Genomic DNA, 15,772 nt, shown 5'->3' with positions numbered 1-15,772 from the left:
AAATGAACCAACAAATGCAAATAATTCTCAAGAAATTTGGATAAAAAGGGAATGAGAAGGATTAGATAGTAGCTGGAGGAGCTGCAAGATAAAAGGAACTTTTTTTGTTTACTAAAGACAGAAGAGACATGATTGGGTGTATGGACTGAGAAAAAGGAAGACACTGACCACACAAGAGGGGAGGAGGAGGGTGATTAACAGAGCAGTGAGAGTGGAGTGGACAGGATCAAAGAAACGGATGGCTGGACTGGCCCTGAACAGAGGAAAGAAGCTGAGAATGGGTATGAATTTTTATTAATTTAAGCAAAGAGGTAGGAAGCTCAGGGACATCACCCAAGATGGCCTCTATTTTCTCAGTCAAGTAGGAAACTACGCTCTAGAGTAGAGGAGATGAGGGACAGTACAGTTGAGGGAAGCTGAGCCATTTGGAACAGATGCCCAGGACACTGCAAGGAGCTGACAAGAGAAAAGGCCAATAAGCTCCAGATAAGAGTGGAAAGCATGAATTTACAGTGGTGTCCATATGATTTTCTTCAGCAAGGATCAAACTCAGCAGAGAAGGTAAACCTTAGTATTGATCCATGTTGGGATTTTATTAGGAAGATATGAGGTGTAATCAAAATATACGGTGAATGCCGAAATTTAAAAAAATATATTGTTACAGTATAAGACACATTGCCATTAATCCCCCTCAAAAATACTTCCCCTCTCTTTGAGCACACTTATTTTATTCATTCTGAAGCAGTTCTGGAAGTCCTCTTTCGTGTCTTTAGTTGGCTGTCATGGCTGCCTCAATGTCCTGAATCGATTCGAATTGTTTACCTTTCATGGTCATTTTGACTTTGGGGAAGAGCCGGAAGTTGCACAGTGCCAGATCTGGTGAATAAGGTGGATAAGGACACACTGTAATGGTTCGATTTGACAGAGATTGCCATACCAGAAGCGATGTGTGACACGGAGCCTTTCCGTTGCAATCACAAAATATGGTGAATGCTGCTGCGAAGTGCCATCCAATGGAAAGGAAAGCATCTTTAATACGGGAATCAGCGCTTCGAACCATATTAACAGTGTGTGACAAGTTTCAACTTATTTGGTGCAGTCAGTTGAATGTGAGTTACGGTTTGAGAGAAGGTGTGTTTTAAAGTGTGCCATAAATCATCCTCTATCGTGACAATGCTCCGTGTCACACACTGCTTCTGGTATACAGCAATTTCTGTCAAATAAAAACATTACGGTATGTCCTCATCCAACTTATTCACCAGATCTGGCACCGTGTGATTTCTGGCTCTTTCCCAATGTCAAAATGATTCAGGACTTTGAGGTAGCCACAAGAGTGCAACAAAAGACATTCACGAAAGAGGACTTCCAGAACTGCTTCAGAAAGTGGCAAGAACAATGAGATAAGTTGTGTTCGGAGAGAGGGGGAGTAATTTGAGGGGGTTACTGGCAATGTGTCTTACATTGTAATAAATTTTTTATTTATACATTCACCACATTGTTTGATCATACCTCATATGATTGAAATGCATGGAAGGGAATCTAGAACAATAGTTTAATAATAATAATGACAATAAAGTAATAGCAACAAAAAGAAACCTGGCTATAACAGCTAATATCGTGAGACTATTTTATGCCAGGCACTGCGCTACATATTTTGCATTTATTATCTCATTTAAACTTTGCAACAACCCTGACCATATAGGACCCTGCCCACTACCCTGTGTACCTGTTTCTAGCACTCTATACTCACAGCACTTATGATGCTGCCTGTAACTGCTTGTTTGTCAAACACTACACTAGATTGTAAACTGCAACCAGTGAATCCTGAATGCCTAACATGTTAAAAAATGAATGAAGAAAGCAAACCTCATTTATGTTTATTCTTGACTACCACCAGAAGTAATAAAATCCTAAATATAATCAATATCTCTCTGAAGATCAGATCAACATGGGTTACAAGAGTATCAAAAGAGTAATAAAAATTTAAAAATAAACCACTATCTAAAATCCAATAATTATCTGATTCCAACTGGCAAAAAGGAAATCACTGCCATGATTCATTTCATCCTAAAGCCATAGACTTGAAGAACGAGTAATTCATAGGCACCTTTCTGTTTCAAGAGGACCCTTCCTTTAACTAGACAGTATGGCCATTAAACTTATTCTTCTATTCATCCTTTTGCCCTTCTCTAGGTTATCCAAATATTTAAATATATTTAGATTTCTGGTACCTCAAAGCCACCAAATTAACCACCTATCTCTCTTAAATATTAAAAATCAAACAAGCACCACACTCACCTGGAAAGTTCCAGAGAAGTGAGAAGACTGGGTACTGGATAGACATTCACTGTTGTCAGCCCTAATCAAAAAACACAAAGGTGTTAGTGACATTCTCTAAAGAAGGAAGTAACAGTAAATAAGGGAAAAGTAGCTTAGTGAAATCATCAGAGAGAAGATTGACGTCATCTATTGAGATGAACTAAAGATAAAAACCAATATGTAACTCACGTTAACTGCTTGATCCCAATTTGAAAACCAAATACAGCAATTACAGATCTCGTGTACTGCACTGGATTCACACTAGATCAGGTAGTTGTTAAATACTAACAGTAACCACTTATTTTTTAAAAATTAGTAATTGGATTTTTACTGGCAATACTTTAACTTTAAAGTAAAACATAAATATCGAAAAGGGCAACAATCTTAAGTGTACAGATCAACACATTTTTACAAACAGAACACTGTTGTAACCAGTGCCCAGACCAAGAACAGAACGTTACTAGCTTTCCAGAAGCTTCCCCTCATCTACCCTTCCAGTCACTGCTCCACAAGGGCAATACGGTCCTGACTCCCGAAACTACAGACTACTTTTGCTCACTGACATAAATATACACATACAGTATGTAAAGTTTTTGATCTGGCTTGGCTCACTCCACATTGTACTTGTGAGATTTGCTAATATTATTGCATAAGGTTGTAGTTCATTCATTCTCACAGCTATATAAAACTTTTTATGTGACTATACCACAATCTATTAATCCATTTTAGAGTTAGGCATTTAAGTCTTTTCCAGTTGAGGTTACTATGGATAGTGCATATTTCTAGGAACATTTTCATCCATGTCTTTTGTGGCCTAATATGCATTTATGTTGAGAAAAGTTTTGGAGAGGAACTGAGGAGTACAGGAGGTACAAATGCTCAGCTTTAGTAGATACTACTGAACAGTTTTCAAAGTGGCTGTACCAATTTACACGCCCAACAGCTGACACTGGTATTTTCCATCTTTTTCATTCTAGTTATTCTGGTAGGTGTGTAGTGGTGTCACACTGGGGTTTCAATTTGCATATCACTGATGACTAGTGAAGTTGACTGAAAAGGCAGTCTATATGTATATATATATATACACACACACACACACACACACACACACACACACACACATATATATACACACATATAGATATATATATATCTATACATATAGATATATTTATTTATTTATTTATTTGCTAATCATTTGGATAACTTCTTTTGTGAAGCTGAGATCTTTACTTTTGAGGCATCCAAACTGCAAGTGTTGATGTGAATTCTTCCAGGTTGCAGAATTTAAGGATTCCATAAACAGAGTAGCTAACTTAACACAAGTTCCCTTTAGTTCAGTACTATGATAGAATCTTGGTTACCAAGAAAAACTGCATGTATGTCAATGAGATCTTTTCTAAGGGGACAGTCATTCAGATTCTTTAAATACATTAAGAATAGAGAATGGGACTGATAATAAATATTTCCATGGCAGAAGACCTATTACCATCTCATAGTATTTATAAACAACACAAGCCAACACTCATCAGCTTTGACACTACTCTGACCTACGCAATTAATCTAAGCTACAAATTGAAGCTTCTGTAACATGATTAAAGGAAATCACAAGAGTAATCCCTAACTATCTTTTATCCTAATAATGTATTTTAAAGATACAGAAAAATAAAGAGAATAAAATAATGAACACTCTTTCACCCATCACCTAGCTTTTAACAAATCTTCACATTCTGCCTTATGTGTATACTTCAGACTTTTTAAAATTAGAATTAAAACTCTGCACATACCAAGAGGTAAACATCATTCTGAATATGATATTTTATTATTCCTATGGATTCTTTCCTAGTGTTATGGCATACTTATAGCTACGAAAACATTTTGTATTTTAAAATTTGATATAACTATAACAGCATACATATAATTATGCACTTTCTATTTTGTTCAAAAATGTTTCTGAGATTTATCCGTATTAACACACAAAGCTTCAGTACATTGATTGCCATTGCTGTGTAATATTCTACTGTATAAAAATATCACAGTTTAGCTTACCCACTTTCCTATTAATGGTCACATTTTTTATTTTTTTCACTATAACTATAACAAACAGTGCTGTGATAAACATTCTTGTACTCATCTCCTTCTGCACATGAGTCTTTGGGAGATAGTTCAAGCAAGAAAACTGCTAGAATATGGGCTATGTGCATCTTTGACTTCTCTAACACTGTCATATTGCTCTCCAAGGTGGTGTTACCAACTGGCCCTCTCACTGGCAGTGTTTAAGATTTGCTGCTTCTCCATATCTTCAACAGCACTTAGCATTTTTCTATTTGATAAGTATAAACTTGTAATATCTAAATTTGCATTTCTCTGACAGTGAAACTGATAATCTTTCCCTTCTTTAAATACAGAAAAAGAAATTATAACCTCTTTGGTAAAGAAGAACTTTCCATAAAGAGAATGGCCCCCACAAATATGAGGCCTTTTACATTGAAAAATATTCCTGGAGCAAATCACTACTGAAATGAGGGGCTTCTCATTCTAGAAGTGAGGCAGTACAAGGTTTTAGATTAGAAATTGGCAAAGGGCTAAATGTTTAGTAAATATTTGGCACTTAGTGAAGCTCAAAGTATTTTGCGATGTCTTTTAATGCATATTTCAACCACTTTAGTATTGACAGCAAATTTAAAAGATAAAGCTAGGTCTCAATGGACCTCAAACATCACTTTGCAGAGTGGCTGAGGAACATCACACATGCAATTACTCTTAGAAAGCTCCGACGAGAGCTGTAAGAAAAAAACAGGAGGCTGGATAGAGAACTCACTGTTTGAATTGGCGTAGAGAGTTCGAAGGGAGAAGCCACTGAGTGTCAGCTCCCTTAGTTGGTTCCGCTCACAATGTAGCTGCTCCAAGCTACATAAGGAGCTAAGATCTAAGTCAGTCAGTTGATTGTCCCGCAAATCCATGTGGGTGATGTATTTATTTCCTTCCAGATTTTCAATAACTATGGTTTTCAAATGGTTCATCCTTAATATTCAGAAATAAGGAAACCATTAGTAATAAATTCTACTAAATGTGCTTATCAAAAGAAAAACAGGAGCGGTATGATCCCATTCTCTCTTTCCTAAACAACTTAAGAATTTCACTACTTGCCTCACTTTGCAATGTACTAATAATCAGATAGCTGTACCCTGAGTTCTTTGTTTATAAATTGTTAGACAATTCAGAGTGGCAAATACATTAACAAATTATATATGGAGAAAGGAAAAGGGGACCAAACCCACAAAGTTAAAAAACTTACATCCAAATACCTAATAAAGTTGGGTAGGGACGAAGGACCAGGACAAAGGAACAAGATGAACATAACATTCTTAGTGAGTGAGTAGCAAAGCAGTCACGGAGCTCCATGCCAAGAGCAAGAGGAAGCAGCTACACTTCTTCCCATTGTTCTGCCTACTCTAACAATCACATTATATTAATTAATGAAGAGGTAAATAATCTGTTTCTATATGGAATAGTTCAAGGGCAAATTATTAATACAGAAAATGGCTTCTTGGTTTTCTTCTATACAAGTATATGATTTAATGTACACTGGCCTGTTCTCACTTTCCTATATTTCAATAAATTTTTCTGTTACTATATCCTTACAAGGGACATCAATGGCTTAGTGTAAATGATATAATATTTACATATATGTCTTTACCAGCTTCCTTTAGGAAAAGATGGTAACTAAAAAATAAAAACTCTTATAAAAACTATTAGTAGTAAAACTTTTAACATTTCAATTAATACAATGGTTATCAAGAAGAAACCCAATGTTTCAATAGAAAAATGGTCAAGTTTATGGACAAACTACCAATAAGCCATAAAAAAAGAAGCTCAACTTCATTCATAAGTAAATAAATTGATTAAAACAATGAAATACTATTTTCTTCCTACTATACTGACAATAAGGAAAAATTCTGCTAAAATCCAACATTGATAAGGATACGAGGAAATGGGAATTCTCACAAAATGTAACTGGGAGGTGAAGTCAGAACAACCATTGTCAAAGGCAATTTGAAGAATCATGTGGTACCCCTATACCTCATTTATAATCTCTCTACTACTGAGTGAAAGATGGAGCTTTACTACAGCTTTAAAAATATATACTGTTTTAAAAGCCTAGTGTTTTACAGAAGACTTTAAGAAGAGAAAATTTAAAGGTCCATCAGAGGTCACGCTAAAGAAAACATGGTAACGAATGAACTTACCTTAAATCTACATGTTTGATATGGCTCATCCTGTTCAGCACCCCTAGGTTTAGGACTTCTAGCCGATTTCCTGCCATAACCACTTTATCTAACATAGTGAGTTTCTCATAAACCTCAGGAATTTGACTAAAGTTGTTGAAGGAAATTCCCAGGGAGGAAAGCTGTTGCAGATTTCCCAGTTCTTCAGGCAAAGTAGTCAGAAAATTGCCATCAAGACAGAGTGTTTGAAGACTGTAAGAAGAAAACAAAACAAGTCTACTTTATGAAAGGTTTTAATTGGAATGGCTAGAATTAGAATTATGGATTCTAATTTATGTTACTAATTTATTAGGAATTCAATAAATGATAAAACATCCTAAGTCTATCTATAGAGACTTATTAATAAGTCCGTATATTGGACATGGATAGACCTGCCCACATCAAAAATAGTTAGAGCCTCTGCTGTTGAAGCTGAGGGACTAGTCACTGCTGTAGGCAAGTAACTGCTACTGACTAGAATCATCATAATTACAGGATTTATTTCTCTGCAAGAACTCATGGTACTACTCTCATTCCAAATGCCAGACAAGTTCCATATTCTGTAAGGCAAAAGATGAATCTAGTAAAAGTCAGATACTTACTTTAGTAGATTGCCAATCTGACTTGGCAGATCGTGAAATCCATTACAGGAAAGATTTAGCTCAGTCAGGGTAGAAATCTCGCATAACAATACAGGAAACAACCCAAGTTTATTATGGGACAAGTTCAGGCCCTTCAGCTGAGAAAATCTAAAAAGCAAAAACACAAATTATAATATTGAATGAAAAAGCAATCTGTTTTAAATGTCCATCATAGAGTATGTTCCACAAATATTTATTGAGCATTGGCTACATGCCAAACACTGTGGACGGCAGATACTCAGATGACTAACGCTCAGTCCATGCTATCAAGGAAACTGGGTCTAGTGCGATGGGAGTTCTTCTCTTTTACCCTTTAAGAGGCAGAAAATCTTGAAGCTAAGCTTATGCTGGTGCAATTATTTTGTATCAAGTCATATTGATATGCTTGAAATCTTTTCCTTTATTAAATTTCTACATGCAATATACAAAAGGCTTGCAGCAATTAATCAACTCATGGACATAGGATAGCTAACAAATATGCAGCTCAAATCCCATTAAAAGCAATGTTTTTCATATTTGAAATTATGTTGGTTCAAATGTCACTTGAAATGAATGGACCCCTTAGAGCTTAAAAATATATATGTAATATGGACTTTTACTGTAATGTGATCTGACATACATTTTTAATAATTTCTAGTGCTTCTATTTTGTTCATACAAGTAAATGTATCTATACTGCCTTAGCCAGAAATTGGATCCATAGGAGTCACTTTGGTAATTCTACTTAGAAGTATTATACTTTGTTACCATGCTAGTGCAAGATGGTAAGGCTGAGGTGGTGTTCTCCATAATGATCTGTACCACCTGCTTCTAGATTTGAATCCTCGGTACCTCACTCTAATGGTCCTCTTTCCAATTTTTGGTTTTTTCAAATGTGTTTTTCCAGGACCCATCAGCTCCAGGTCAAGTAATAGTTGTTTCAACCTTGCTGTGGAGGGCACAGCTCACAGTGGCCCAAGTGGGGATTGAACCGGCAACACTGGGGTTGCCAGCATCGTGCTCTAACCAACTGAGCAACCCCCCTCTTTCAAATTTTTAACTCTTGATTTCTAATTGTCCTGATCTTGAGTACTGATTGTTCCTTTGGCTTGGTGTCTTGACTTCAGAATTCCTAACCCTGCCCTCAAACTCGGTTAACCTTATTTTCATAGCAACTCAAAAGGAAATGTTAGAAACCCACTTCCTTAAAATTATAGCTTTTTATTTTTACATACCAATATTATTAAAATAATAATTATCTCATTACTAAAGTCTTATACTTGAAAAACATTGTAAAACATATCAGATAATTTTCTGAAAATTATACTAGAAATGTAAGTTATTGAGGAAGTGTGTAAAAAGTCAATTCAATCTGTATTATCTTTTTAATCACCATGTAATTTGAATGCTTTTATTTTCGATTTCTCCCCTCTCCACAAAAAGCCCAGATGATTACTTAACACCATCTACTTATTCACTTCCATCCATTTTTAAAGAAAAGAGGAAGGGGTCATGGATGGAAGTTGGGAATGGGGACTAAATTCTAACAAAGGAGATAGAAAAATATATGGGTCATAGTCCCTTAGGAGTGGAATGGTTTCTCTATTAGAAAAGAAGTTTCATAGCTAATACAAGACTCAAGAGGTCACAGTAGCAGGTACAAAAGAAAGATAAAAGCCCTATTTCCGTCATTTATGCTTGATACTTTTGATTCAAAAACTTCCATAAACTGAATCTCTCAATTTACTGTGGCTACAGAACATGCATCGCTGTCAATAACTTATATAAAAAGACTGTCCAGATCAATGGCAACTCAATGTTGCCTCCATAACAGAAATTTTGCATCTATCTTCTATTTTATAGAGGGAGAAAAGAGAGTGGAAAAATTTTGTAAATAAAATCTTTTACTTCCTCTTCAAAATGGTGGGGAAATTTTCAAATATATAGATGATCGTGAGCATGCTCACTTCCAATTCCAGTATAAAGCACTAAGATATTGATTACGATTCAGTTTTAAGACGTTAGTGCGGAAACCTATTCTCCACATACTTATAGAGAGTGTCAAGGCCCCCTGGTCTTTCTAATTGCATGAAGTTGTGGCGCAGGTTGAGGTAGGTGATATCTTGACTGTAGAAGAGATGCTCAGGAACCTCCTCAAGGCTGTAACACGACAGATCAACAGTACTGATGCGCTGGGACACCACCTGAATGAGGTCAAAGAGAAGAGTTATCTCAGCTAGGACTGTACACTCTCACCCAGCAGTGTGAAATGGCATTTACACAAAAAGGCACAGGCTGAGAAGATCTGAGGGGAAAAAAGGTAATGAGATCCAACTATTCTGTTATAAAACCAAGTTAATTTTTACTCTCCCCCAAAACCATAAGCTTCTAGGAAAACCCGAAGGTATGCGGTAAAGTATCTATAAGCAAAGGATAAAAAATACATAAATCATTAAGATGGAAAACTAACATTTCATACTATAAGTAAAGTTAAGATGATTCAAAATAACTACAAAACTTTGAAAAGCAGTGTGATATTGGGAGACATGGCCTTCTGTAGCCACATGGGCTCTGCTATTTACTAGTGCAGTTTCATCTGTTGTGAGGATAAAATTAAATAACCAAGCAAATAACACACTGCTTAGCATACAAAAGATGCTCAAAAAATATGAACTTCTCAGGGCAGAAGAATGGAATAGCTACTAAAAACTGAAACTAGTTTTATTCCGAGCAGATTTTATTACCATCACAATATAAGCACTAAAAATTCAATAAAATCAAAACAAGGTTTATAATTCTATAATAATATGCTAATAAAACATGGGTTCAGAAAATGAGTCTCAGAAAAAAACCAACAAAGTATCACTGGAAAAGTCAGTCATGTTTTGATGACAGGTCATTATACTGAAAAAATCCTTCATGAAACTATTTAGCTTTACAAAGAAAAATGTATTAAAATTCTGTGAAGATAGCTAAGAGAACAAGAGAATTTGGAAACTGCAATACAATTTTAGAGCATTTCATTGTTCCAAGATAGAAAAACAGAAATTATGCAGAAAAGTTAATCACCCTCAGTATACAGGAATAATGGTTTGTGATGAGGAATAATAATGTCCCATCAGTAAGTTCAAATCTGGTCATTCATCAAAGCTGTTCTAAATATATACAGACTAAGAAGCATTAGGCTACCAGTTAAGGAATGACTCCATCAATCACTGACTACTATGGTCGAAGAAGTCATTTGAATCTCATTCCTTCAACGCTCTACCCTCCTCACAGAGATAGTACAGAGGTAAATGCACCTGAAAACACCTTTGAAAGCATTTAATACTATGGAAATATAAATAATAAGGACCTGGTGGAATTCCATGATTTCATTCATTATATACTAGAATGGCCTAGAATAAAATGCGTAAAAATTATAATTTGTTATTTTGGGAGTTAGTTTCAAAATACATTTCTATTGGGCTTCTACATTCTCATCCCCACATCAGGACGTTTGGCAGCTTCTCACCTTGGACGCCTGCCGTTGCCATCTCTGATACTCAGCCAAAGTCTCAAAGCTGACATGATAGGTCTGAGCCTGGGCTCCAGCTGAGCTGAATGCAAGAGAGTACTGCCGTCGCTTCACTTCTTCTACCTAAAGAAGAGGAGGAAAGAAAACCAGAACCAAAAAAAAAAAAAAAAAAAAATCCTAGTCAAAAAGCAAAGGACAATAACTGAAATTTTAAAAATAGGCAAAGGATTTGAATAGGTATTTCTCCAAAAAAAGCTAAGAGAAATGCCAATAAGCACACAAAATGTCATTAATTAGATAAACGCAAATCAAAACCATGAGATACCATGTCACATCCACTAGGACGGTTAAAATAAAAAACACAGATACTAAGTGTTGGTTAACAAGTATAGCAAGGATGTGGAGACACTGGAACCGTCATACACTGCTGGTGGGAATGTAACTTGGTGCAGCCACTTTAGGAAATAGTCTGGCAGTCCCTCAAAAGGTTAAACACAGTAACCACGTGACCCCGCAATTCCACTACTAGATATAGACCCAAGAGAACTAAACATATATCCACACAAAAACGTACAGCAGCATTATTCATAACAGCCAAAAGGTGGAAACAACCTAAATGTCCATCAACAGGTAAATATATAAACAAAATGTGGTCTAGCCATGTAATAGACTACTCTTCAGCCATAAACAGGAATAAAATATTTATACATACTACAACATGTATGAACCTTGAAAAAATTATGCTAAGTGAAAAAGGCTCGTCATAAATAACCATATACTACAGAATTCCATTTATATGAAATGTGAAGAATCAGCAACTCTGTAGAGATAGAAAGTAGATTAGTAGGTGCCTAGGGATAGGGAAAAAATGGGGAAATGGCGGCTAAGGAGTGCGGGGTTTTTTTTTCCAGGGTCATGAAAATATTCTAAAATTGATTGTGGTGATAGTTGCACAACTCTGTGAATATACTAAAAGCCATTGAATTGTACACTTTAAATGGGTAAATTGAATGGTATATTAATTATATCTTACTAAAGCTGTTTAGAAAAAGCAAAAGAATACTTATGTAACAAGTATGTTGAAGAAGTAGGACTCACAGGACATAATTGTAAGTAAATGGCTTCAAGGTGATAATTTGTTGAGTGAATGCATTCTACTATTCGGGGTGCTGGGGACACAGTAAAATATGCACAACTTCAGAATTATTAAATATTCATGGTAAAATGTTCCTTTCATCATTCTGTAGTGAGCTTCTTTATCCCTACTAGTGCTTCTGCATCAGTCTTTTCGGGAGGTTAAGTTTTAATGAGATATACTTTACATTAAATTTGTGGATTTAAAAAAATTCACTGATTCTAAGTGCACAATTTGATGAGTTTTTATAAATGAATATATCTATACTCACCCCCCACTCCCAATTTCCCTTGTGCCCCCTTTTATAATCAATCCCCTCCCCTCCATACCCTGGCAATAGTGATAATTTTCTATCACTACAGTTTTTTTTGGTCTTTTTTAGAATTTCTTTTAAATGGAATCATACAAAAAGGACTTTTGTACTTGACCTTTCACCTAGAATAATGCTTGTGAGATTCATCCTTGTTCTTGCATGTATCAGCAGTTCATTCCTTTTTATTGCTCAATGGTATTCCACGTATGGATATACCAAATCTGTTTATCAATTCATCAGTCAATGAACATTTGGGTTGTTTCCAGTTTGGGGCAATTGTGAATAAAGCTGCTATAAACATTCACTTAAAGTCTTTGTAAAGATTTTTGCTCATTTGTCAATACCTAGGAGAAATGCTGGGTAATCTGATTAAGCGTGTGTTTAACATTTAAGAAACGAAAATAAAGGTTTCCAAAGTGACTGCACTCCCACTAATGATGCACGCATGTTCCAGTTGCTCCCCATCTTTGCAGTCTTTTGATTTTAGACATTCTAGTGGTGTGTAAACACCTCATTGTAATTTTAATTGCATTTCTCCAATGACTAATGGTGTTGAGAATCTTTTCATGTGTTTATTTGCCATCCGTATATCTTCTTTGGTAAAGAGTCTGTTCAAATCTTTAGCTCAATTTTTTTATTAGGTTGTCTTTTTATCACAGTGTTGTAAAAGTTCTTTATATATTCTGGCCAGTCTTTTGTTGCATATAAACTTTCATATAAATGTTTTGTATTATGTTAATATAACCATACCAATTTTCTTTTGATTGCTATTTGACTAGTATAATTTTTCCATCATTTCATGTTCAGCCTTCTAAGTTTTAGGTGTGTCTCTTATAAATAGTAACTAGTAAGGTTTAAATAACAATATGCCTAAAAAATACAAATAAAACAATAAATAATAATCTGACAATCACAGTTATTGTGATTACTGATATATTTGGATTTATTTGTGATAATTTACCATGCTAATTATTTTGCTTTTTCATTAACTCTTTTCCTGCCTTCTTTCAGCATTACAGAATATATTCTCCCTTTACTTTCAGTGGTTATCCTCAAAGCTTTTAAATTCACACTTGACAATTTTTCTACTAATGTTTAAAGTTATTTGGTGTTTCTATCCTCTTATCCCAAGAATGTATCACACTTTACTTATTGAACACACTACCACTTCTTGTTCCGGGTAAGTTTAAGCTCTAGTAGTTTAAATTTATAATTAAAATATAACAAAATTTTAAACTTTTTACAATTAATTGTATATTTACCACATTTTATCAATGTCTGTACTCTCTGTTTCCTATCTTCCCTGTCTTCCCTTCTCTGTTTCTCATATCTTCCCTTTCAATTTACTTTCCTTTGTTGTTCTGTTTTTTTCTTTTGCTTTTTCTTTTTGGCAGGGGGTTGTTTTTTAAGAAGTACATCCTTCAGTAGTTATTTCAGTGAGAATATGTCAGCTCATCAGTCTTTGTGTGAAAATGTTTTTTTTTGCGTTGACTCTCATAAGATAACTGCTGGCTATGAAACATATGTTGACATTTATTTTCTTTCAGCAATTTTGTAAATAGTCTTCTAGTACATATTGCTGATGAAAAAAATGTTATCAATTCTTTGTAGGTAATCCTTTTCTCTCTGGAAAATTTTATGATTTGCTCCTTGTCCTTCATTTTTGGCAATGTATCTAAGTATAGATTTATTTTTATTTATCCTACATAATACCCAGTGTACTTTCAATCTGAACATAATTTGTCTTTACTTCTAGAAAAATTTCAACCATTATTTCTGCAGATATTGCTTCTCTGTTCTTCTCTAGTCTCTTCTCTGAAACTCCTATTAATGTACTCCAGCATCTCCCTTAAGGGGTCTTTTATATTTTTTAATCTGTAAAATTCTACAGTATATCAATTATATTCAGCTGTAAAACAGTGGCTTAAAAAAGCAGAGTGAGTCCATAACTGGTATAGCAGCTCCATAATCCCACCAGAGACCCAAGTGCCTTCTACTTTACAGATGACCACACTTAGCATATGCTGCTGTTACCAATCATCATATGACTGTTCCACCTCCAATACTGAGCGACTATGTTCCACAACGGAAGAAAAAGAAGGGCAAAGGGTCAATAAGCCATCCATGTCTGTCCATTTTAAAGGGCTTTCCCAAAGTCCCACCTGGAAACTTTTAGCCATCAGTAGCTACAAAGGAAGTAGGAAAAATATAGTTTTTGATCTTGGTCATACTGCCACCCTGAACAAATTTCTCTTCTATTAGTGAGGGAAGAGAAAGAATAGACAAGAATTACCTGAATGGAAGGTTCATTTTTTCTTTTTTTCTTGCCCTGTCTCCGCTTCCTCCCCACCCAACCCCTCAACCTTGCGCTCACTCACTTTCTCCCTTTGGAGAAGTTTTACGTACGTTCTTCACTGTGTCCTTCTTTCAGCTCCCAAGACCAGAACCAGGTCTCATATTGGTAGTGGTGGATTCCTGCCTCATGGCTGATCAGTACTGGAGTTATATACAATCACTCATTAAGCCAGGTCCCTCATCATAAGCAAAGCACTTTTAGACCCAAATACTTACAGGAACTGACTCCTGGGCTGTCACAACCTTTCAGACACAGAGTCCAGTAGGCGCCCAGATTCAGACCTACTCATCACTTAAATTTCTATTCTATATTCCTAAGCGCAACTACGTCTTTTTTTTTTTTTTTAAGGAGGACGCAGCTCACAGTGGCCCATGTGGGGATTGAACCAGCAACTTTGGTTCTACCAGCACCATACTCTAACCAACTGAGCTAACTGGCCACCCCTCAACTATGCCTTTTTATATATTTATCTTTCTAATATACATATATTTTATCTATATTGCTATATCGTGTATCTGGATCATACTGGATGTCTCAAGGCATAAATTCATAGTCATTTTGTCTGGAGGTTCTCTTAAATTCAGACTGTTTAATGATATTTAAGATTCAAAATAATTAAAGTTATATGTAGCTTCACATAAATATTAACATATCTGTTTCCATTCATCTGTCATTCTGTTTGACTGACTTGCAACTGAACTCCTTTCCTATGATGGGGAATTCTCTAGTACAGAGGCAAGAAATGGCTGCTGAGTAGGGGCTTTGGACCACCCCAGACTCTGAATTTTAGTCTCATGGGGGAAAAGAAGAACCTGGAAAGAATCTATACTGGTGATGGATAATGGCAGCCACTTCTAGTTTCCAAAAGCAGCTTCTAGTGTTAGCATCCTCTGCCTACTCTTGGTATTACCAGTAACAGCATCCAGTGGTGACAGGAGTATCTGCAAACAAAGGTTTCTGCAGCAAAATTAGGACGTGGATATCCTTTGGCCTTCCCAGAGTCTACGATGTTGTTTTATGCTTAAATTAGCCTGAGTCAGTTTCTTTCATTCAAACCTAAGAATACTAAAAAATAAACTTTGTGATGTCATCAATAATGATGTTCATATTGGCTTCTTTAAAAAGATGTGAAAAAAGCTATGAAAAATATATATATTTTTTCAATTAAGATGGTCAAATGAAGAATAATTCATCTTTGTGAGCCTTACCTTTCCCCCAACCAGAGGCAAAATGTGCATCTTTCCA

The 15,772-nt window shown here is 35.5% G+C and overlaps 1 protein-coding gene across 1 annotated transcript in view; it reads right to left on the bottom strand.

The window, feature by feature from the left end:
* The window catches only part of PHLPP2 (PH domain and leucine rich repeat protein phosphatase 2), a 62,652-nt gene that overhangs the window by 18,846 nt on the left and 28,034 nt on the right, over positions 1-15,772 (bottom strand). The window contains exons 5-11 of the mRNA XM_081031475.1: positions 15,736-15,765; positions 10,721-10,846; positions 9,256-9,410; positions 7,190-7,336; positions 6,570-6,800; positions 5,141-5,343; positions 2,299-2,359 (exon numbers count right to left, since the gene is read on the bottom strand). Of these exons, the coding sequence (XP_080887601.1) occupies positions 2,299-2,359; positions 5,141-5,343; positions 6,570-6,800; positions 7,190-7,336; positions 9,256-9,410; positions 10,721-10,846; positions 15,736-15,765 (953 nt within the window). The remainder of the gene's footprint in view (positions 1-2,298; positions 2,360-5,140; positions 5,344-6,569; positions 6,801-7,189; positions 7,337-9,255; positions 9,411-10,720; positions 10,847-15,735; positions 15,766-15,772) is intronic.

This window comes from Rhinolophus hipposideros (assembly GCF_964194185.1).
Source record: "Rhinolophus hipposideros genome assembly, chromosome: 21".
NCBI lineage: Eukaryota > Metazoa > Chordata > Mammalia > Chiroptera > Rhinolophidae > Rhinolophus > Rhinolophus hipposideros.
The sequence above is the reverse complement of the archived record's forward strand: the minus strand, read 5'-3'. Positions and strand labels throughout refer to the sequence as shown.